The following is a 25,575-nucleotide window of genomic DNA, read 5'->3' on the forward strand; positions in this document are numbered from 1 at the left end:
AACTCTTTATAGCTGGTTGTTCCCAGCGGCACACAGGATGGGAGGAGAGTGAGGACGGTAGTGAGTGCAACTGGGAGTTGGCAGGCAGATTCGGAAAGGTTAAGAGCTGGGAAAGTGAAGAGGTGGGGATTGGCGGTGGAAGGAGCAGAGACATAAAGGGGCTTCCTGGGGGCAAGTGGGGCTTTGAAGACACTCAGGGAAACAAACGAGCAGAGAGTTTGCATTGGGCAAGAAATTTAAGGAGGGAGCCTGGCAAGATAGCACACAAATTGCATAATCAGGAGAGAGGATGATGGACAGGCTTGAGTGAAGAGAGAAAGAGCGAAGCTTTGCCAAGGAAGAGAGGGTGGGGACAGGAAACCCAAAGAGAGGCCTGTGAACTCAAGCATGTGACTGGGTGTTAAGTAACGAGGCAGCACTATTCTTGCCCAGTGCTGGGGTGCAGGCTGCTGAAGACCTTCCCCACACCTGTGGGTAGAATCACTACCTCATGCACATTCTGTGGGCAGGGAAGGACCATGGAAGGTCCATCCCTGCTGTCATCCCATTGCGCAGCAGCTAGGCTGCTGAAGAGAAACCTTAGACTCAGTTGCAAATGTGTGGAGTGTTACCCTGACTCAGGTCCTCACCTCATAAAAAGGCCCCCAAGGGTGGCCAGCGCCCAGGTATTTGCCCCTCTTTGCTTTTTTTTCTGGGGTGCTGGGCTGGCAGAGTAAGGGGTAGAGAAGAACACACAATGACCTGAGATGTGCAATAGAAGGTTCAGAGCCAAGGCTCTTGCAGAAGCTTCCGAAATGACTGAGGAGGTTAGGAAAACAAGTCACAACCCCAGATGAGCTCAGTGTGACAGCCAACTCGTGAGTAAGGCTTGGAAAGCAGGTGAGAAACCAAGTCATTCCAAGAAGCTTCTATAAAGGTGTGGGTATGGAGAAACTCAGCTACATTTACCCAAGAAATGCAAGCTTGAAATTGTTTTTCGTGTTGTCAGACAATGTTCCATGTGTCCCTGAAGGAAATGCAGCTTTCTGCAGATTCCAAAATGTGCCATTAAATGCTCCAAGAATTTTCAAAATGTCTTGGGAAACCAAGCTACTCTTGATCCAAGTTTTAGGTGAGATGAGCAGATGATCTGAAGACTGTTTTAGAATTGTTCTCAAACAAGATCTGTCACCTCATGGACTCAGAGAACCCTGTGACACTCATGCCAAATTGTGTTTGCACATTTGCATTTTTCAGGGGGAAGGTAGGCATGCTTTAATCAGATTTTCAGAGATAGAGAGGGATAGGGAGAGAGAGGGAGAGAGAGGGAGAGAGAGGGAGAGAGAGGGAGAGAGAGGGAGAGAGAGGGAGAGAGAGGGAGGGAGAGGGAGAGAGAGAGAGAGAGAGAGAGAGAGAGAGAGAGAGAGAGAGAGAGAGAGAGAGAGAGAGAACCAATGTGCTCTAGGAAAAGCCAGGTTTAGGTAAAGTCTTCAAAGTCCTGGGGGTTCTCTATTATTAAAACAAAAGAAATTGGATTCTGTCCATTGTATCCCACAACCATCTCTAGAGCTGCTCAGTGGTGAAGTGGAGGAGAAGGAAGGGAGTTATGCAGGAGAACTATGGCATGGGATGCCCTGAGAGAGGCCTGCCACCTTAAAAATGCTCTTGACTGAAGGCTATATAACACAGCTCTGTTGGGGAGATATAGTTCCTGACGTGGACATTTTAGGTGAATATCAATTTATTGGGGTGAAAAATTGAGGTCACAAAGGACAAAGTAGAGGGAACTATGAGTGAGGTGGGCAGATTACTGAAGAGGCCACTGCAATAATCCAAGGGCAGGGATGGTGAAGATCTTGACTAATGCAATGGTTGTGGAGAAGGAAACAAGTGAAATATTGGTGAAGCAGACTTCAAGCCCTTTGTAATTGATTAGCTCTAGTGAACGAAGGAGGAAGAACGATTCAAGTGGAAAATCCGTTTTGTACTTGGGCATCTGGGTGGGTGGTAGGTAGCACCCCTGACTGAGACAAAAGATGATGAACTCAGCTTTGACGTTGTCAAACTTTGGCTGTCTGTGGGTTGGCTATACTAGTTGGAAGTTCAACTGAAAAGTGGGACTCAGACATACTACCTTGGGAATCATCCCCAGTGGGTGGAATATATGAAATTAATTGGGGAGAGGGTGTAGGGTAAAAATAGAGGATGGCCAAAGGTGAAATCTTGAGGAACGGCATGTGGGGGTGCTGGAAGAGGAGACAGAGATGGGACACTGAGAAAAAAATGGTTGGAGAGGCAGGAGGAGGGCCAGGAGAGACCATTTCCAACAGGTAAGTGAGAGAAGAATGTCTGTAACTTCACTGTCCAGTATGGTAGCCACTGGCCACATGTGACCACTGGGCCACTCCAAATTAAGATGTGCTACAATTGGAAAATGCACACCAGATTTTGAAGACCTAGTAAAAATAATTTTCAAAAAGAATATAAAATAATTTATTAGTAATTTTTAAATATATTGGGTTAAACAAAATGCATTATTAAAGTTAAATTCACCATCTCTTTTTACTTTTTTAGTGGGGCTACTAGAAAAACCACATATGTGGTTTGCACTATATTCTATTGGACAATGCTTCTCTAGAAGAAACAGTTCTTCTTTTTAACAAGACAGAGAGGAGAGTGGTTTGGATTTGGGAATTAGGAAGTTACCATGTGAGCAGAATGGGAGGGACAGAAGCAAGATGGAATGGGCTAGAGAATGCAGGAGAGACTTGGTAAAGTCTGGATGAGAAGGGAAAAGGGGAGGGAAGGTGAGGATGTGAATATGAATGTAATTGTGTAAGTCAAAGAATTATTTTTCCTTGAAGAGAGCTGGGTGGGGATTGGAGGACTGGAATGTATTTCTTGGCTGAAGACATGGATCCAGCTAAGGGGGAGTGACACAGGAGAGATGATGAGGGAGCACGAGGCTGAGGTCCAAGCACCATCTAAGGGACCAGCCTTGAATAGGAGGAAAGACTCACTTCCTCTGAGAAGAGAAGGAAGAAAGTAAATTGTTTATGTGAGGTGGAGGGTGGGAAGCAAGAGAGAGGAGAGAGAAAGAAGGACCAAGATACAGTTCATGCCCAAATGGCTTGTTTTCTCAGGGAAGGAGGTTAGAAAAGCCATCTGCCAGGAGTAGAGGGGGTAGGGTTTGGGCAGAAGGTTGAGGAGGGGGCAAAATTCTGTCTGACTACTAAGAGGGTGGCAGAGGGAGCCAACTAAAGACAAGAATGAAAGTGAATGAACAGCAAAGAGGGCCTAAGTGAAGCTAGTAACACAGTTTCCGGTGAGGGCAATCTGCACTGATGAATTTTCTAACCAGAAATGTGGAGAGATGGGTTGTAGGAGAAACACAGGGGTGAAGAGCCAAGAGGCCTGGAAGAGTGACACTTAGGCAAAAATAGTGAGGCCAGGAGGGAACTAGAAAAAATGGAAGTGTCTAGGCATTGGATGTCTTAATGAGGATGGAAATCAGGTGTACTGAGAATGAGACATCTAGAGGAGAGAAAGTTACGTCACAGAGGGAGAGCGGCACCACGGGTAACAATGGAACCCATAGCATGGCAGGAGCTGAAGAGACCGTATTACGGTCACTAGCTGAATTCCTCAGAGACAGGAAGTTGTTCAATGACAGGAACAGGGAGGGGTAGAAGATGGCAGAGCATGACAGGAAATTCAAAGGAGTGGGTGGGGCTGGTTAAAAAGCATGCCAATATACTTTAAACACACCCACAAAATCACCCTAATCCACCACACCTTGTGCCCACTAACATTGTTTCAAGGGGCAAAAATCATGCACCCTAACAATTATTTCTGCAAATGTCTCCTCAGTTACCACATCACGACTACGCAACAGTAGAAGGAGGCAGGGTAAATGACCTTGGTAATATCCATTCCCTCCAAATGGAGATCTGAGAGATATTCAGAAACTTGATGAAAATAATTGGACTTAACTCTGCCACTGTCTTCTAAGAGACGTCCCCTTTGGATAAAAAGCACTTACCTATCTGTGATGTGAGCTCCATGAGGGAGTGGGTATGAGTCAACTGATTACACTGTAGGAGTATGATTTCCTAGGCCTATTGATCTTTTAAAAAATCATTTTATACCACTTTACCTCTGAATTTTTATGCCCTGGCACATTCTTTGTGATAAAAAGCAAGTAAATTATTCTCTAATGAATGGCAGATTTCAGTCCTAAAATTATCCATTATATAGACTTCATTACTTTGCTTCAAACAATACAGAAAATCCAGAGATTTGAATTTTTAAAAAGTGTTTATGATAGTAGCATTAAAAGCCCTTATTTAAAAAAACCCAACTATTCAGCTTTCCGTGGATTTACATAGCTAAACAATAGGCCCTTAAAATAATTTCAGTGTTTCAGGATTTAATAGATATTGTAACTTCAGTTCCTTCCATCTTGTTAAAGAACAGAAAACTTGCTACCTTCTATCTGCTCAGAGAAGCTAGAATTCTCAGAGTGTAGAATTCTCACTGAATCAAAAGGCGCAAGGAAAGAGAATTCAGCCTAGAGAGAAACGCTCTGGAGGAGCAGGGACACTCTGGCTTGTTCATTATTCCTCTCACGCATGTGCAGTCCCTCTCCCAGGGTGAGCTCCGAGCTTCGCTAATACACCACACATATGCAACTGCACGTCTCTGCACTAAACTGTAGGCTACATAAGGTCACTCGATTGTCACAAAAGGGATAGAAATGAAGAATGAGAGGTTCCTCCCTATTTCCTGGACCAAGTGTCAAGATAGGTTGTAGCGGTTTTCACAGATCTCAGTCTGGTAAATTCAGCAGCACTGGCTAGTAAGATTGTCAGTTTCTAGCAACTCTTACAATACGAGCTCACAAAGCAGCTAAGCATTGATCAGTGATGACAAGGGGTCTCTGTCAGGCCTGTGGAGCTGTGCAAAGCACCAGGAGAGCTGGGCCGGTCATTCGTTAGTATCACCATGGAGGGGAGCATTGTTCACTTCCTCATGCTCCTCCTGCCTCAGGCAAACTTGAAATGTGAATTTACTGATTAAATAAAGCATTTTTTTTTTTTTTTTTTTTTTTTTAAATTGGGGCTAGGTCCTCCCAACAGATTTCTGTCCCTAAACTTAGCATAAACATTTAGGACAACTACTGGGGTTAACTGTATGGATGGCGGTTTGTTTAGATTCAGAGACAGCGATCTAGCCCTTTTCCATATTTTTACACTGCCACTTGTGAGCAAGTTCTTTGTTTCACTGCAAACCTACCGACAAAGGACAAAGCAACTTTGTACGTAAAAATAGGTGCGATGGCTACAATAACACAAAATTTCTTTTTCAGTTCTAGGTCTTTTTGCCTTGGGTATTTAAAAATAGATTTAAACCAAATAAATACTTTAATTCCCAATGGACAGATGGTATGAAGATTAAAAATCATTTAACCAAGAATAGTCCTATGGTCAGTTGGGGCATCACCAGATTATACATGGAGTCACACCATTCCCCACAAAGAGAAGGCCACTCAAAGGTGCCAACAAAATGAAGGTAAAAATTCTTGACAAAGAATGGATTTGTAGACCATTCTGAAGACAGATTAATTTATTTAAATATTAAGAGAAGCAGGCTAAGTAAATCCACCCATTCATCTATTCATTCCAGAAATGTTTGTTTACCATGTACTTTGTGCAAGACACTGTGTTAGGCACGTGGTGGTAACCATTGGTAACCATGACAGACACAGTGGCCACACCCAAGGAGCTGAGTCTCACAGACAGAGCTGACAACCCCATGGAACCTTAAACATCTTGATGCTCGTATTAAAGAACCAATATGAAGCCTTTCCTTCACTTTCAAGGGGAAAGATTTAAGGATTACACCTTACGGATTGACGAAGGCTATTAATTTGGGAGCTGCATCAAAAAAACAAACACAACCCCATCACATTTCTTTATAAACCCATGGTGCACAGTTTTCCTTAGAGGACTTTTCTTTTCTGCTTAAGTTCAAAAGCTGTACAAATTGATTCAAAAAGAATATGAGATAGTAGGAGAAAATAAATTTTAGGGCCTTCCTGATACAGCCATAAAACACAATTTAAGAAGTTTGGAAAACACAAATGCTTGCTAGAGTAGAATTTTGAGGTAATTTAGTGTGAGGACCTGTGAATTCAGACATGAGGGGACTGCCATTGTCTATTTCATTTGGGTACTCTGGAGATTTAGAAAATCATAACACTGCCTGAAGAAGTGCTGTCAGCTCCTGCCTGTGTAACCAGTTTTCCATATAATTTAATACTAAATAAATGTTACTATGTCTAACTTTTGTACTGTCATCTTTGCATCATTCATATCACTGTCCTATTGTGATGACCAAGTAGATTGGTGTTAGAAATGAGATTAATGCCAAGGACTCCCCCAAACCCTTGCCAGATGCACCCAGCCATTTTCCAGGTAAATACTGGATACCTACAGAGGTTTTGGGTGTAAGAGGAAATCCAAGACAAATAATAACAAGTGTTGGAAAGGCTCTGGAGAAAAACAAACTCTCATACACTGTTGGTGGGAATGCAAATTGGTACAGCCACTATGGAAAACAGTACGGAGGGTTCTCAAAAAATTAAGAATAGAATTACCATATGACCCGCAATTCCTCTCCTGGGTATTTACCAAAAAAAATTCTGAAAACATTTATCCATAAAGATATATGTACTCCGAAGTTCATTGAAGCCAAGACATGGAAACAACCAAAGTGTCCTTCAATAGATGATTGGATAAAGAAAATGTGGTGTATATATACATAATGGAATACTATTCTGCCATAAGAAAAGATTAAATATTGCCATTTGCGACAACATGGATGGATCCTGAGATTATTATGCTAAGTGAAATGTCAGACAGAAAAAGTTGAGAACCATATGATTTCACTCATATGTGGGATATAAAACTGAAAGCAACAAAGGAACAGGACAAACAGAGAAATAAAAACTCATTGACACAGACAACAGTTTAGTGGGGGTGATAGAAGAAGGTAAAGGGGAGGCGTCAAGTATGTGGTGATGGAAGGAGAACTGACTCTGGGTGAACACATTATATATATATATATATATATATATATATATATATATATATATATATATATATATATGATGTATTATAGAAATGTATACTTGAAACCTATGCAGTTTTGTTGACCATTGTCACCCCAATAAATTTTAATTAAAAAAAAAAAAAGAGAAAATCCAAGGGAGCTGAGTTTTCCTTTGACTCTCACTGAGCTAACACTTTTTGTAAAAGTCAGAGATTCCAAAACTAAAAAAGAAAGGGAATTGAAGACGCCAAAGAGTTCAAATGTTGGGGATGTAATGGTAATAATAACAAAGTATAAAACTGTATTACTAACTAAACTTTGCTTTAAAAATGGCCAAGATGGAGACTTATTCTGAATAAAAAAATTTAACTGTGAAGATTTCTGCTTTAAAATACGTGCACTAAATATTTCCCCTTACAGGCAGCTGGACCTTGTAACTCTATCATTTAGGGAAAAAAACCATTAAAGATGATATTCAGAAGACAAAAAAGTATTTTCTAGTTGTATTAGGGACCCCCTTTTTGGAAAGCAAATAGTATTTAATTAAGACACAAAGCTTGTTTGATACAAGTGTATAAAAGAATTATTTCTTGAAACTTCTTTCTGGAAGATGGTTGTGTCCATGTTACATAGTCAGGTAAAACTGCTGAAAATCTAGAGCAAATATACCCAATAAACTGATGACTAAAACTATAAATATCATAATTTCTACATTTATTGACTATTCATAATCAAACTACACTAAACTTGTGCTAAGACAATACAACTTAAGGGTTAAAACCTAACTTTTCAACTTCAGACTTTTTTTTTTAAGAGAGATGACCTTCCCTATCTGAGATAAGCCGGAGAGGCTAGCAGCAAGACCAAGGGCTTTCTAAGGAAAAAGTATGCATCCGCTCAGTTTGGAATTTTGAGTTGTGGCCCTAAGTTATGCAGCTTCTGTGGTGAGCAGACGGGGGGCAGGGGAGGGTTTGAACTTCTCCTTCTTTAAGTAAAAGGTGGAAAATGCTATAATAAGTAATGTTATAAAGATGGTGTAGAAACAGAAAGGGTTAAGTCCCACATTCTATTATTCATCCCTGGACAGATAGCCAAAAGCTGCAAGTTTTTGGCTTGTTAATAAAGGACCTTGAAAAAATATAGACTGCTGACTCGGGTGCACTGGGTAAACAATCTTTGAGCTAACTATGATATTGGTACTAAACATGTCTATCGTAAGTTTCTAATTTCTGTTTTGTTTTGTTTTATTAATGTGAAAGTATAAACCTCTGGAGACAGGCCAAAAATGTTTAAAAACTATTTTTAAAAATATTTGGGAATATCAACATGTAATGTAAATATAAGATTTCAATTTTTAAAACGTTGTAATTCTTAGTGTAGTAGTGTCTTTTATAATATGATTCTTATGACAGCGGTGTAAAAGCTATGGCTCATCAAAACCTCCACTTCAACTGGGTAAAGCTTCAAGTGTCTCTAATGATTCTTTATATTGAGTTGGCTGTATTCACTGGCATCTTTTTTCTTTTTTAAGTTAATTTTTTATTTTTTTAATTATTTTTTTTCAGTTACAGTTAGCATTCAATACTATTTTATATTAGTTACAGGTGTACAGCATAGTGGTTAGACATTTATATAATTAATGCAGTGATCCCCCTGATTAGTCTAGTACTCACCTGGCACTATATACATAGTTGTTACAACATTATTGACTATATTCTCTATGCTGTACTTTATTTTACATCCTCATGACTATTTTGTAACTATTAATTTGTATTTCTCAATCCCTTCACCTTTTCACCCAATTCCCCAACCTCCCTTCCCTCTGGAAACCATCCCTTTGTTCTCTATCTATGAGTCTGTTTTTTGATTTTTGTTCTTTAGATTCCACGTGAGATTATATGGTTTTGTCTTTCTTAGCCTGACTTCTTTCACTTAGCATAATAATTCCTCTAGGTCCATCCATGTTGTTGTCAATGGTAAGATTTCATTTTCTTTTATGAGCGAGTAATAGTCTATTATACATATGTACCACAATTTCTTTATCCAATCGTCTATTGATGGACATTTGGGTTGCTTCCATATTTTGGCTATTGTAAATATTGCTGTAACTTTAATTGCCTGTATATACACTGTCATAATATTACTATTACATACCTGTATATATTCAAAAGCATTTACAAATGATAGCAACTACTCTTTAACATTAAAATGGCCTGACGTTCTTTTCTGTGATAATAACACCAGTTTCCACTAGAAAAAAACATGAAATGAGAATGAGCTGGATATTTCCCATGTGCCCACCCATATCTACTCTCCACCCTTCTCCTGTTCTGTGCCCTCCAGGCTGGCCTTTGTGGACTGCATCAATGGACTTTTACCCTTCGGCCTCTGGCTGGATGCAGCTCAAGAGAGGCACCAGAGGACAGGGTGAGGGGAGAATGCAATCAAGCATTTATTGCCCTGTTAACTCCTTGCTGGGACTCAGGTTATTACCTGCAACCCTGTCCCTCAGGGCTCAGCTCCCATAAGGTGGTCCACTTCTACAGCTATGTTCTCCACATCTGGCAACAGCTTTTTCCCCTTGCCCTTTCAGACCCAGGCAGGGTAATGGCTTCCAGCTGTTGCTAGCTCCAAGGTGCTGCCCCATACCTAGTGTTTCTCTTAATCCTGCTCAAACCTTTGTTAATAGTTCCTTCATTAAGCTCTCCCCAAATTACTTCCTTTTCAGAGTATCTCTTTTTCTTGCTGGGGCTGCAGCTGAAACAGAGTTTAGGCCAAACTTGAAAGAGTTATGTTATTCCATTTACTGTCTACCAATATTATGAAAGTCTAAGATATCCTATATTTTTGTGTTCTTTGAAGCCAAGAGTAAAAACCAGAAAAGAGAAAAATTCTGAAGTTTGAGACAATACTATCCAATATAATTTTCAGAAATATGGCATACAAAATGGTCCATCAGATCTTGAGAGAGTAATGCTGAGCGAAACAAGTCAGATAGAAAAAGCAGAGAACCATGTGATTTCACTGATACGTGGTATATAAACCAAAAACAACAAAAGAACAAGACAAACAAATGAGAAACAGAAACTCATAGACACAGACAATAGTTTAGTGGTTACCAGAGGGTAAGGGGGGTGGGGGGTGGGAGATGAGGGTAAGGGGGATCAAATATATGGTGATGGAAGGAGAATTGACTCTGGGTGGTGAACACACAATGGGATTTATAGATGATGTAATACAGAATTGTACACCTGAAATCTATGTAATTTTACTAACAGTTGTCACCCCAATAAATTTAAAAAAAAGGTCCATCAAAGACAGCAAAAAACAAAACAAAAAACAATTAAAACAAGGCACACAAAAAAGAGTTGTTTAAAAATTAACATAAACTCACAACCTTAAATAAAAAATTTTAAAAAGTATTTTTTTTTCCATTTTAGATCTAGTTGCTATCAATCTGAGATATAAAAAATATATTTCCTTCTAAATTGATGCTATGAAATGCCAAGTCTTAGGCCAGAGGATAATTGATAAAAATGGAATTGAGACTGACATGAAACTTGGCCTCCTGGGGGAGATGTCCCTAAAAGTTGACCTTCCCCTCCCCATCTTACTGTGTGCACTGGTCATGGTGACCTGGGGGCGTGGCCAAGCACAGAGCCAGAGTATCTCTAAGAGTGTGGGAGGAATTCACAGGAGGATGGGAGGATATAAATTCTCCCAGGAGAATAACAAACGTTCTGCACCTGGCAGAAGCCTTACTCTACAGGGGCATCATTTACATCCCAATAGGAATTTAGGAGACTTGGGAAGCTGGTCCTCTAAGAGGATATTGTGCTATCACTTTATTAGATTTTATGTTTTCACTTCCATGTTTCTGTATCTTTCATCATTATAACGATGAACAAAACCTTTGCATCCTCTGTTGGCATCTTCCAACATTCATATCACTGTCCAGTTGTGCAAAAGATGCACATGGAGAGAACAAGAATCCTTGGTTGTTCTGTCCAGATGAGGATGACATAGGCAAGGACCAGTGACCACTGCATATTGTATGTCTCTCTCGCACATGCCAAGTGGCAGTTTAAAACAACTATTCTTGCTCTGTCTTCTCTGCACCACTGTGTATTTGGTGTGGTTTTGTGGTTAACATTACCGTTAACCATAGGACTATGAGGAGCTTATGTGGACCTGGGTGAGAGGACTTCACAACTCCCCGAGATCTTGGAGGGGCCAGATGCAGTAATGGTTGACTCTGCAGACTCTGGAATATCTGTCTTTGGGGAGGAGTAACTGCATTTTCAATTATATGTGGGAGAGTTTAGTTTAGGGGCATTTTAAGAGTGTGTATGTGACAAGAAAAGGGTGCAGTATAATAGACATTTGCTGTTTTAGTCCATCCAGAAATCACTCTAATTTTGATAACAGCCATGGATTTTTACTTCTGGTGGAAGTGATTACACTGCTACTAGTCAATGGGTGGCAGGAGACTACGTAAGAATCATCATGTACTCATATACTCATGTACGCATCAAAAAATCCCAAGTCACAGTGATCAATTCAAGGGTGACCATGTGACCCACCAGAGCCAATGGCGCATCCTAAGGTATTTGGGGGGACTTGTGAATCAGAGGCAGTTCTCTTCTGCTGGTTTTGAACCACAGAGATGGTAGTGTTCTGGTACTACAGCTATTTTTCTACTTGAAAAACTGCAATAACCCAGAGGAAGCAGAATTGAGATATGGAGAGAGAACAATGTTCTGGCAGCAAGATTTGAGTTCCCATATCAAGTTATACCTGAAGTCACCCCATGCCTGGAATTTCAGGTGTGTGAGCCAATGGGTTCCTTTTGCTTAGGCCAGTTTGGTTTGGGTAACCCACTTGAAACTAAAAGCCATGCTTTATAAATCAAAAAAACAATATATAAATGAGGTGTGACTTTGATAATGTATTAAAAGAAACTTCCTAATTTTACAGGCAACTCTAACAACCTGGTACTGAGCAAACTTTAGGGATTTTGTCCCCTCTTGAGTTTGGGAGTTTGGGAAAAGAACTGCCTTTTTTTTTTTTTTTTTCTTCTTTTTTTACCAAAGTCAGAATATAGGATTTTGGTACTATTCCTTTTGCTATGATGATGGTTAGCATTTTGTATCTCAAATTGTTCTGAAAAACTATGCTCTTCCCCTTCCTGTTTTTTTTTTTCTCAAAAGGAACTTCCTGACATAAAAAATATTTATTAAATAAATTTCGGTTTGCAGATGGACAAAACAGCTCTCACATTATGAGAAAACATGGCAAAGTAGGAGATGCGGTCAAAAGTTGAAAGCAAGGGGCAGTGTCAGGCTGGAACTGGGAACTGGAGAGGTGGGAGAGGTTTGGAAAGGTTGCTCTAGACATGATTAGATGGAGTCAGCTGGGGATGAAGGAGAGCACAGTGGGGGCAGCCCTGAGTGTCTAGATGATGTCTGAAAGCATGGATTCTCAACATTGGAAGAGATTTCAGTGACTTTCCTCAGCCACATGCTATACATTGGCAGTTGAGCAGCAGGAATGGGCTCACCAAGCCATGGGGATGGGCGAGACAAGTATATCAGGGTCCTGGAGGCAAGGCCCCCCACCGTGCTAGAGCAAAGCGGAAGTGGGTGACCAGGATCTCAAAGAACACCTGGAAGGGATTACATGTTGGTGGGATTAGCTCAGCATTCTAAGAGCCCTCACAAATTTCACTCAGCTTCCCTACGTCTCAAAAAGATGGAAACTGAAGATCAGATAACTTCTGAAGAGTAAGAACTCACGATGTGTTAGAAATTGCACAAAGAAGCACAATCTAAAGACTCACAGCTCTTTTAAAGTCAAATAATGAAGTTGAGTTTGAAATAATCTGTCTGTCTTACATTTTAGGAATTAGGAATTCAGTGGCTTAAAAAAATGATTGGTGCTTAATGAGCATCTGCCTTCAAGGTATTGTTCTCAATATGACAGACACTGCACTTATCTCACAGTTTCTCCCGTGGAGAGGGATTTAAACCAGAGGTAGAACTGCCTGAAACATTAGTAAGAGGCAAAATAGTTTCTTGCACTGCATGGGTGTTCCAAACTCGTATCTCTTGTGGTCCTCGTGTATTTGTCTCCCGTTAGTCTTACTGGTGCATGTCTTGGCCCAGTTGTTTAGAAAAGGCACCTAGGTACCGGCAGGTATTGGCAGGTATACACAAGAAGGAACAATAAACGGAAGGTCAAGGAGAGCCTGTGCCTCTTGAATCAGCAGGGCAGGAAGTAGTCAGAGACCAGTGTCATGGTTGACAGTCCTGAATCTTCCCAGGGAGAACCTGGGTGCTACCTGACCCCATGTTCCTGATGTCTGAGGCCCCCAGCATTTCTTTGTCTCTGTCTCTTTCTCAGGCCCAGGACACTGGAGTCCATGGAATCTGTTTTGTACCCTATGTGAGGATGCAGGTGGGCTGTCTGCCTGACTTACACTAAGGAATCCTCCTTGCTCCAACAGTTCCTGCCCCATCTTGCCTTTCTCATCTTGCTTTCTCACAAATTCTCTGAAGGTCCTGCCCTGCCCTACCTGGAATCTATTTGTCTCTTCTGCAGTACAGAATTGTTATCAGTCCTGTCTGTGAGGTTCAAGTTCCCCTAAAATGACTGAGTGGAGACCACTTGTTCTCGGTTCTGATTAGGATTTGCACCCATGAAGGCTGGTAAATCAGATACCATTTACTGCTACGTCTCCACTCGCCCCTTCCTGGTGTGGTCCTGCTTTGCTCCCAGCATGCTGTGTGCAGCTGGCATCCTGCTCTCTGGTTACAGCCCCCTGCAGGAACTGACGCTGTCAAAGCTCTTTATGTTACCAAAGACATTGCTAGCTATAGAAAAGCCTTGATTATTCCTCTGGACCCTATATTTATCTTAAAATTGTTTTCTGCACTACACCCTGGTGCAAATTATTTTCTAAAATACCAGTGAAGTACTAAAATGACTCCCCCTATATCTCAAAATACTATTATGAAGCATTTTTTTCTTTTGTATTAATAAAAAAAAGCCAATCCCGTGTATGCTGTGAATGACAAATCCCTAATCTGGCATGTTGAAGATGATGAGGTAGCTTCAAAATTCTGGATTTTAAGATTGAAAATTCTTCTTAGGGTCTTCTCTACCTCCACCTCACCCACCAGTTTATAAGTTGAGCAGGTATGAGATTTTTAACGACCTGCCCAAAGAGACACCAGGACCAAAAGAGGTTTAGATGAGCCACAGTTTAGGTTAGAAACCAGATGTAGCGTTTAGAATTAGGAATTTGTTTAGATTTCTATATCTTGGTGGCCAGTCTAAATCACAGCGTAATGAAGCACTGGTTGTAGAAATCAGCCACAAACAACTTTGGAATAATAGACAAGTCAACTCATTACATAATGTTATGTGAAATTAGAAAGATTGGGTCATTTTTTTCTTTTTCCCCCAATGAATATTTAGTTTAGACCAAATGTTTTTTAGAGTAGATGATTTAACTGAGAGGCCTATTCATGCATATGGTTCTTCTTTTTTACTTTATTCTTAGAATTACGTCCTTTAAAATTATGTCCTCTTTGAGGCCATTAAAAAAACCATGTTACAAGCAAAATAAACTATAATTTACAGACTACGATAGAAAAATCTCTATAATTTTTTTTTTTAACCAGAAGAGAACTCTGAACCTTCATAGTAACATCTAACAAAGATGCTAGGAATGAATTAGGATTTTTTTGCATTGGATTAAATCTTCTTGCCTGTAGCACACCTACCATTTATCAAGCATTTTTTAACATCTGGCACTGAATTGAAGCAGGAGGGGGAAATTACGTTTCTTTCTTTGTATCTAAAGTCCCACCTAATAGCAAAAGGTGATAGATCAGATTTATTAAATACTCATTAGGCAGAAAGCTATGCTGAATGCAAAAAAACAGCTTGAATCTCATCAATTATGAATCATGGGACCAGGGTACTTGTGATCACTGAACCCATGTCAGTATGAAGATCCCACAGGGAATTCTTAAACATCTTTGAGATCCATGAAATTCACTTTAGACTTTAGAGTTTTTATTCACTATGTATCCTTCCTAGTATGAATATGGTAAATTAATAGTAGTAATTAGGAGGTGTTTTTTTTTTTACAAATGTTATAAAGTGTTTGAAAATTTCTCTTGTCAATTACAGTAATAACTTAACTAGCACATCCAAAAGGCCTAAAATAATACCAGCAACTTTTTTTTCTACACAGAGGATCCAAAACAACAAAATCCAATTGGTTAGGCCTAGAATCACCAAACACACCTGAACAAACTTGGGCAGGTGGAGAAGACACAGTAAGAGAAGGTACACCAAGTGATACAGAGTACCACACAGACGCTGGTTAGGATGGAAGATTATTTTTCACAACCCACAAATATTCCTTCCTGACCTTAGAAGCCTCCTCTCCCTCCTACCTCTCTAGTCAGCATGGTTTCCTGTCAGCCATCACATTCAGGACAGCTTTCTGGCTATCCCGACATCTTCTCTGGGCAAGAGAAGCCTAGTCCAAATAAATCTCCTGTCTATTCAAGTCATATTCCATAAACAACTTTGGCAAAGCCTAACCCACCCTTTGCCATACAGTGATGGTGGGGGGCAACTCTTCCCAACTTAAGCCTGTATGCAAGTTAAGACTTTGTGCATTCACATAAAGGGCTAGCTTAAGTAGCAACTTTGAGGGCAAAGAAAATGCACACTGGTTTAAATGAGTTTCCTGTTGTCAGGTACCATAAACAAACCTGGCGACATCATACCTTTCTTCCATCGAAACTTCTTTCATCTGCTGGTGTGGTTTGGTGCCCTCCATTTCCCTGATGCTCACAGCATAGATCTTGGTGGTATAATCAATGGCCTTTTCTCTGGCAACGTCACTGTCATAGCCTCAAACAACAGAAAGAGATGGGGAGTGGAGTTGGTTTGCCGGGGCTTGGGAGGGGGTGGGGAAGCAGGTGCAGTTGGGGCTCACCTCCATCCTCTTCTGCATCAGTGTCTGACTCCTCACTGTCCACTAGCTTGCTCTCCTGGGTCCCCACAAACTCCCTCGTCCAGATCATCAAGGCTGTGTCAGCGCCGCCTACCGTGAGCAGCACAGAGTCGTTGTGCAGCCATCTCACGTTGGTGACATGTGCGCTGTGCCCCACATACTTCTTGAATCTCGCGTGCTGGCCCTGTAAAGCCAGAAATTGGCAATTACCCCATCTGGTGTCTCATCGTTCCCGTCTCTGTGCTAGTTCACCCACGTTATTCTTTAGAGTGGCGCCTATCGGATACAAAAGAAACAGCTCATTTAAGTGGCCATGTCCCTACATTTCTCTAGAATGTAAGCTCCATGACGGTAGGGGCTAGGTCTCTTTTCCCCTAAAACGTTAACTGGCTCATCATAGATCCTCAATAAACAGTTTGTGAGGGAATGAATAAAATGCTAGACTACAGAAACTATTCTGGGAGCGTAATGAAGTATGAAAAGCTTGTGTCTGTTTCTCGCAGATATCAAATGTGCATTCTACACAGGTCTCTAGTGTAAAGTCCTGAATGTGAGTCTGGCTGACATTTCAGATCCGAAGTGTCCTCCCAGTCATGTCCCACTGTGGTTTTCGTACCAAAGCACAGACTACAATCCAACGGCAAGGGACTTTTTATACCTGGGGCCTCCAGTAAGGTTTAAAACATACACAACATTTTCTGCCATGGACACTGGAAATAATTTCTAACACTAGAAAATAATTGATTTAAAAATAAAACATGCTCCTTTTTAACAAACATAGCCAAATAAACAGGACCCAATTTATTAGCAAATTACTGCAAGTTCTTCAGAGCGGTGCACTTAGGCCACACCACGTTTATCCCCACTTGGGGAAGGATGAGAGTAAAGTCAGTCAGCAGCTCACTCTGGGGCAGTCCTGACAAGTGGTGGGGAGCTGAAGCTGGCACCAGAAGCCAGCTTCCATTTCTGACTCATGAGCCACAGCCTGGCAAAAACAGCTCTGGTGGGAGCCATTTGAAGAAGGAGAGTTTTTCCATCCTCTCAGCAACTCCCAGGGAATACCTTAAGCAATGTGGGAAGCCACATGTACTTTCTGAGGTCATGAGAGGGCCATCAGTGTCCCAGATGAAAACTTTATTCAGTAATTGACAAGAGGCTTCCAGAGGGTTTTGGACTGGCGCACTGGGGATTCTGAAACTGGCACAGACACGCAGCAGGAGACAGGTGCAGGAGAGTGACTTTAAAATACTCTTGGTAGAGATCTCTCTGCATTTCGCCGACCCCTACCTGATAGCAGAGTGGAACTGCCCAAACACTGAGTGTAGAAAGATGGCAAAAGCAAACAGGTAGGCAGCATTTCCGGGAAACCCTCCAGAGCCATTAACTTGCTAAGCGAATAGTCAGAGCCAAATACGGATTTCCAAGGGAACCTACTGTGCGACCATGTGAGGTGCAGAAGGCATGGAAACAAACAGGACAGTCATAGTGGCTGCAGCCATGTGTCCTGCTGGTCTTCCTCCTGGAAGCAGGGACCAACTATTATAGATGCTACAAATGCAAGCTGGTTTCTGGAGAGGAGGAGAAAGTAAAAGAGTTGGGGGCACAGGGTTTCTAGACAGGATGGAAGAAAGAACCCACAAAGAAAAGTTCAGGGGTAAAAAGATCCTATGGTGATCAAACTCTTTGCAGAGGAAAAGAGAGTGACACAAAGGAGTGAGTAGGGGAAAAATTCTGAGTCACTAAAGTTATTTAACAAAGCCAAGATTGTTCTAGCAAAGGGTGAGTCAAGATTCTCAGAATAGGAAGCAAGATTACTGCTCTACAGAACGATGAAGAGAATTCACAGTTATTAGAAAGTTCCAGGAAACCAGCTGCTCCCCCAGGAGGAAGAGGCTGGCAGGGATGTTTGGTGGTTCTCTTAGGGCTCATGGAGGGAAACTCCTGAAGACCTGGCAGAGCCAGTTGGATGAGCTGTTTTTCTGGGTCACCATGCTTAATTGTGCATTTCTCTTAAACCCATCAGGAGTCGCTATCACAACCCTCCTCTTCCACTGAGTGCTGAAAGAATGGAGAATCTGGAATATGTCTCCAGAGTGCTGGTTGCTAACCGTTTTCAGGTGAGAAATTCCTAAGGCTCTGATGAAAGCTATGTACCCTCTCCCCACATTCACATTTTACATATGTATGCAAAATTTTCTCTGTGTGTAAAATTTTATGTACATACAAGATTCCTCTTTGAAGAACCATTCTCTTGAGCCTTTGATATTCTGAGAGGGAAACTTAAGAACTTAAGCGTGGGCTTTAAAAATGTGAATGACATGGTGATACTTTAACCTCTCCCATCCAGTGGAAGGGCACAGCTTTGGAAGGGAAGGGAGGCGAAGGGAAGCCACTGGCGAGCTACACAGATGGTGTCAAAGGACAGACGCACCCATGGCTTAAGATACTAGCAAAATGGGAGGGCTCTATCAAAGGAGAGTCTACCTCACGGAGACTGAAAACAATGTGATTGTCAGGGGACTAAGGATCTCATTGAAAAGATTTTAAACTATAAAACTGCCTATATAAGGATCCCTGATTGTCATGGAAAGAAAAATGCCTGGAAGAGATGCCTAGTAACTCATGCAAAGGGAGAAAGAAAAGGGCCAGGAGGAAGACATGATGTTAGCATCTAACAAATGGAACTTGAACTTTGGACACAGAGAGAGCTGTGTGGTGATAAAGTATCATAAGTGTCACCAAGACTTGATGACATGGAGCTCAATGCTGGAATACCGCAATGGGATGCTGTCAGTCCAGCTGGGCTTCCATAGCAAAACATGACACGCTGGATGGCTTAAACAACAGAAAGTTATTTTCTCACAGTTCCGTAGGCTGGGAAGTCTAAGATCAACATGCCAGTCAATTAGGTTCCTGGTGAGAGCTCTCTTCTTGGCTTATGGAAACGACCTTCTCACTGTGGGCTCCATGGCTGTGTGTGTGTGTGTGTGTGTGTGTGTGTGTGTGTGTGTCTGTGTGTGCGCTGAGAGAGAATGAGCTCTTTGGTGTCACATAAAAAGGTTCCTGTATCCAAAAGGGAAAACAAGCAGACTCTGGCAAATATTGATTTGTGAGTTGATGTAATCCCTGGAAAATTCTAGAGTGAATTATTACACAGGGGGTCGATAAGCACGTGGAAAAGGAAGTGATGATTACTAGGCAGCAACAGAGGTTCACTGTGAACTAACCTCATATCTTGCACTGACTGGTTTGTCAGAAGGCGAGATTAGGGATAGCAGAGACACAACCAACGTGGCTTTTAGCGAGATGTATGCCAAGTTTTTAATGATGTCTGGCTGGACTAGAGAGGGAAATGTGAGCTCCATGACAGCATAATCAGATAGATGTAAACATCTGTTACTGACTGAAGAACTCTAACTAAATGTGTACGTTAATAAACAGAATGTCAAATTGAATGGGGGGCTCCTGGTGGTGATATTTGGTTGTTCTAGTCTGTATTTTGTTTTCTTTCCTTGACTTAGAACTCACACTTGTGAAATCAGAGGATGACGTGATGTTGGAAGGAAAAGTAAATACTTTCCAAAAGTATTTAAAAGATGTTGACAGGTTGGGAAAAGGAGATAAAATAAACAAGATAACTCTTATTTGGTACAAATACAAATTTCTGTACTCAGAGTTTAGAAAGTCGATTGCATGAGCACAAGATGGGGGATAACCTGAACATTTCTGGCAATGACATCTATGATGCAATTGAGTAGTGTGGCAGCCAAAAGAGCTGATGCCATTTTAGTCTGATTTAAAACAAATATAAGGTCAAAACAAGGAAAGTCCAACTGTACCCCAAGCTGGTCAGATTACAGCTGAAGCATTGAATTCAGTTCTAGATAAGACCATTTAAAATGGAATTGATAAAATGGTGTGTGCTTAGAGGGAGGGAGCAGCTGAAAACCATGTCCCATGGGGAATGGCTGAAGGAACTAAAATGCTTAAGCTGGAGAGAATGAGACTCCAGGGAGTCATATACAATCTTCCTATATACAGACTGTTAGAGGCCTAGAATTATTCAATGATGATTCAGAAGGCATAACTTCAGCTGAAGGCAAAAAATTTCACTCAATATACAGCAAAACATGTTAACAAATAGAGCTATTTACAAATGAATTGGGCTACTTTGTGAGGTAATGAAGTTCTTCATCTCGGGAAATATGCTGGTACGTGTTTGAAAGACACCAGTCCAAGGTGTCATAAAGAAAAGGCTTACTCTGCAGTTTATGAGATGTTGGATTTGATGACTACCAAGGGCCTTTCAATGAGGAATTCCATGCCATGAGAATCTGGCTCAGATTAGTAAACATAATGTCATGAAGGTTTTTATATAACATAAAGAACAAGGATACTGAAGATAACATTACTGATTCCTTATGCCTTCAAAATTTAAACATCCACTTAGATACAATAGATAGATTTGAGGTTATTAATGAGACTGGGTAAGTATATGTAATAAACATGCAATATTACCTTGACAGGATATGAAAAAAGCTTGACGAAACCAAAATCATCTCCAGTGGCTAAGAGGGAGCAGTCTTTGGTAAGACTGGCAGCATTCACGTCGGTCACGTCACTGTGTGCTGGCCAGATCCCCTCACAGGTGGGCCCTAGGACACAGGTCCACGTGTCCCACTCTATCTTCTCAATCTTAAAAAGAAGGAAAGAAAGTTACTAAATTTTTGCTCAACCTAGAGATCTTTTTGTTTTATTTAAATGACATAATTTGAAGCTGAGTAGTTCAAAGTGATGACGTTGCCAACATCAGGCATTTGTTTTGGGTGCTGAGGTGCACAAGTTCTAAGTTGCATTTTTAAAGGGGTATATGCATTGTCTTAATAAACAAGCACTGCCGTCAAATATCCACATATTCTTCTCTAGATAAGATGAACATTTTGGAGTTGTAGAAAGCTGACAATAATAAAGTTTTTTAGTTCTTACCTGAATACAGTTTATCATTGTATAAGCCATAAGCTAGAGTAGGGCTTTTCAATGTCAGCACTACTGACATTTTGGGCTTTGGTGTCAGGGGCTGTCCTATGCGTGGTAATATGCTCAGCAGTATCCTGGTCCTCCACTCACCGGATGCCAGCAGCACCCCCTCCCCAAGTTGGTCCCATACATCACCAAATGTCCATGGATGAGGGGGAAAACTCCTAATGGAAACCACTGAGCTAGACTGATCAATAGAGCTGATCATTTAGCAAACTATTTTTAAAAGTTCCAAGAAATAGCTTCTTTATTTTTTAAGGATTGCTTCTTTGGAGGAAAGAATAATAAGATTTTGCAACTACCTTAATATCCTTTATGCTTTAGAGAGACTATTTTAAAAACCTGAAGAGCTGTTCATATGGTATTGCCATGAATATACATTTTATCCTTTAAAACTGTTTTGCCTGAAATTCATGGACAGAAGATTCACAATTTGCGTTAGTTAAATCCTGATAAAACTGAAGTTTTTCTTTCCTTTTAAAATAAAATAACAACAACACTGTGTATTAAACTTCCTGGGGGATTTCATCTCATTTACTCTCTTTTGAGATCTGCTAGTAAATCTTGACATTATAATTTTTTTAGATAGGTACTTTAAAGCACTGTGTAAAAGAGTATAGAAATCATTAGAGAATTGTGCCTAAAATTACAAGCCAGACCTCTTCCTTTGAATATGAAAACTGCTTTGCCCTTTCTTAATGCACCTCACCTCCAATTCTGTTGTTTTCTGCTTTCTCCCACTGGTTAGAAAGGATAAGATGAAGACGCAGCCAGGATTTTAGTCACAAGGGGAGGTGTTATTCACATTTTAATCATTCAAATTTCTCCTCATTTAACATTCTGTGTTGCTTCTGGACACATGCAGGACGGGAACCAAAAACCTGTGCTGGCCTGGTGACTTGAGGTGCCACAGGCTAAGGAGACTTGAGGTGGTTCCCCCTCATGGACCTCAGTTTCCTGAGGGGTAGTAGAGTTTCCTCAACTCTTATGACATCCTAAACTGACCTTCACAGGAAGAGAAGCAGGGAACCACCACTACCGGTTCAAGAAGCAGGCTTTCTGGCCACTGGCTCCCATCCAGGTTTCAGATTCTATTTCTGAGACCATCCCTCTTCATCTCTAATGCCACCACCCCCGCGGGGCCTGGCCTCATTATCTGGGCAGAAAAGGGGGGTGAGCTGGTATTGCTCATCATGCAGTCACCCCAACAGAACACCCTTAGATCTGGACACTGTGCTTGCGGGGGAAGCAAATGTCTAATTCGTTGGAAGCTACAGAAATTGCATTTAAAAATTGAACATTAAGAATGATCCCTCTAACACATAAAACCAAAAAGAGGTAAATAAACTTGTTAAAAAAACCAAAATATCCTGGAACTTAGATGGAAGGAGAGTCCTCAAGGGTTCTCTTCCTTAGCCCCTTGCCTCAGGCAGATATGTCATTTACCAGATCACCATTTTCCAGAGGAGGCAACACTGGAAGCCCACAGAGAGGTTAGTCACAGAAGACACTGCACACTCAGCAAGCAGAGGGGAAGTCGAGGTCCAAAGGGTTGGCCTCCTAGTACAAAGTTGCTTTTAACAGCACCGTGCTGCATCCGATGGATTTAAATGGACATTTTAATATTTGTAATATTTAACAATTTTCAGGGTGACTTCATATTAATTTCACTATATCTGTTTCTTAAAAAAAAAGAAAGTTTTTCTAAAAAGGAGATTTTCAAAATCCTTCATACTCATTTGAAAGGCCTGACGATATTGCTGATGGAAACCATGAGCTACCTCCTTGGTGCTCTTAAGCGTGGCAGGGGAAGGCTGGGCCAAGGAAACATCAGCTGGAGGGCTTCCCCAGCCAACAGCACCAGAGATCAATCAGCCTCTGGAACAACAAACGGTGCATCACAGAGTGACAATTAACTCTTTGGAGCCAGAGCCTGGCATTTCAGGAAGCCTTATAACACAAATTTCCCTCTTATGCATATTCTTTTATGTAATAATTGCTCATCTGTCTCCAATTGGTTTCATCCCCCTCCCTTCATCATTTGGTTAAATTGCACTTTATTTTAGTATACTTATTTTGGGTCATTAGAATAGGATGGGAAAATACAGGTAAAGTGATGTAAAATGATCCTTAGATGTAAAAGGATGCTTAGAAATTGAGGTAAAGTCACACACAGACCCCTCTAGGCTGGGATCACAGCTCCATGGTCCTCTTACTCTCTTGGAATCTTTTTTCTCCTGTATGTAAAATGAGATTGACAACTATCACACAGAGCTGTTGTGAAAATTAAAATATAGGCACAGGAAATGTCCGGCACATTCAACAGATGTTCAGTGAATGAATGAATAATTAAAAATATTCTTTTTCAAGGCTATAAATGTTTCTCCGTATGTGACAACATGGATGAATCTTGAGAGTATCGTGCTAAATGACATAATCAGACAGAAAAGGGCAAGAACCATATGATTTTACTCATATGTGGGATACAAAACAAAAAGCAGCAAATGAACCAAAAAAACAAACTCACAGACACAGACAACAGTGTGGTGGTTACCAGAGGGAAAGGCGGAGGATGAAGACTGTAAAGAGGAATCAAACATATGGTGGCAGAGGGAGACTAGACAGATGATGTGTTATAAAGTTACACACCTGAAACTTATATAATATTATTAACCAATGCTACCTCAATAAATTTAAAAGAAGTTAAAATGAGGACTGATCATAGATAAATAAGTTGGAATTGGGGGGTGAGATCAATTGATCAGTAAACAATTTCCACTAATACAATGCCATCATCTATAAAAACTTGTGTTCTCTAAGTACTGCACACATACTTCCTTTAGGAACAATGAAAACATTATGAATGTTCACGTATCCAAATATCTCTGGGATTACTTTACAATACTGGGGTAGTTTATATTACTGGTAAACTGAAGAGAGAGGCCGATGCTTATCCCTCAGCGATGCACTCTTACCCACTTTTCCTCAAAGGAAGCAATATTTCCTCTTCTTTCATCAAGGGCTACATCTCAAATATATGAGTCACACTGTCTCCGGGACTATGGGGACATTCTTAGAGCTCAATCGGGCAATGACTTTTTTGGCCATCAGGGTCATTATATGGAAGCACTGTGCAGCTGAGCATTCAGGAAAAGCGGTAGTTCATGGATTCAAAAATGTTATCCAGGCTTTGATTTCAACAATTAAAAAATTATGTATGTGGCTAAGGACACGTGGAAAACATAGAAAAAAAAATCAGTTTGATAAATTAGGTACAGAAGATATTGCTTATTATTACAAATAGTAAACATTGAAAAAGTATGTTTCAAAAATTTATATTCATTCATAAGAAGCGTTGCACAAAACCACATGTTGAATGGTAAAATATATATATATAAAATCTAAATTGTTAGCTTAATCATTGTCACCAGGCACAGAAAAATTAGAACGCCAACTGCACATTGCTTTATCAGTGGTATAGTAAATCCATAAATCCTCAGATTAAGCAAAATCAGATTAAGCAACCAGATTTAAGAAATGATCAAGCTTAAAGGTATACTAAATGTAACCCATATTAGTGGATAAGACTTGATAGGTTTTATTAAAATGCATCTATTAAATGTCCATGAAATAATATTAAATCTTTACATCTTTGTGTATGATTGTTACCTCTGAAGGTCTTATTATATGCCGTTTGCCTCTTGGAGCTTCAAAAAAGAGTTGTTCTTTGGCACCCGAATTAACTTGCAATAATTTTCCTGTTATGATAGAATGAAGTAGAGAGAATTAAACTCTGCATGTATCTTTTTATTATAAAATGATAAGCATGGCTGCAATTATTGTGATTCATTTTACACAAACTCTCATGGATTGACTAACTGTATGGTGAATTATCCAGTAGTGCATGTAAAAGCTATTACATGGCATGGTACAAACTCCAAAGCTATAATTATTTTTTTAATATGAACCTCATAAAATCTGACCTTGGCCATTCTTCTAGAAGAATCAAGCTTGCTATACTTTACTCTGTTGCATTCAAAGTAGCTATTTTTGCAAAGCTTGACAAAATCTATTTCTTGCTCTTTTCTCCCATTGCTTCCTACCTAGCACAGAGAGGTAGTAAAAGCAAACTGCTTTGACAAGAATTATGGCCTTAGAAGTGAGAACCATGTCGCAAGCATTCACATTTACTCAGGTTTAAATTCTAAATTTGCCCTTGAAAGTTTAGAAACAGGAAAATGACACAGAAAACAAACTATAAATACTCATTCCCCTCTCACCTCCCCCATCTTACTTGAAAATTTGTATAGAGAAAAACAAGATTTTCCTAAAACAAAATGTTGAGCAAAAATAGTCTTTCTGTCTGACATAAAAGTATAATCTTGGTTTCATTTTGATTAATGTTGAAA

The 25,575-nt window shown here is 40.4% G+C and overlaps 1 protein-coding gene across 3 annotated transcripts in view; it reads right to left on the reverse strand.

Annotated features, from left to right (window-relative positions):
• Positions 1-25,575, reverse strand: part of EML6 (EMAP like 6) — a 230,877-nt gene that overhangs the window by 25,421 nt on the left and 179,881 nt on the right. For all 3 annotated transcript variants that reach the window (XM_074331992.2, XM_074331990.2, XM_088796163.1), the window contains exons 25-28: positions 24,836-24,924; positions 20,648-20,824; positions 16,112-16,313; positions 15,900-16,026 (exon numbers count right to left, since the gene is read on the reverse strand). In XM_074331992.2, the coding sequence (XP_074188093.2) occupies positions 15,900-16,026; positions 16,112-16,313; positions 20,648-20,824; positions 24,836-24,924 (595 nt within the window). The remainder of the gene's footprint in view (positions 1-15,899; positions 16,027-16,111; positions 16,314-20,647; positions 20,825-24,835; positions 24,925-25,575) is intronic.

This window comes from Rhinolophus sinicus, chromosome 2 (assembly GCF_057876585.1).
Source record: "Rhinolophus sinicus isolate RSI-liver-muscle chromosome 2, RSI-T2T, whole genome shotgun sequence".
Lineage (NCBI taxonomy): Eukaryota > Metazoa > Chordata > Mammalia > Chiroptera > Rhinolophidae > Rhinolophus > Rhinolophus sinicus.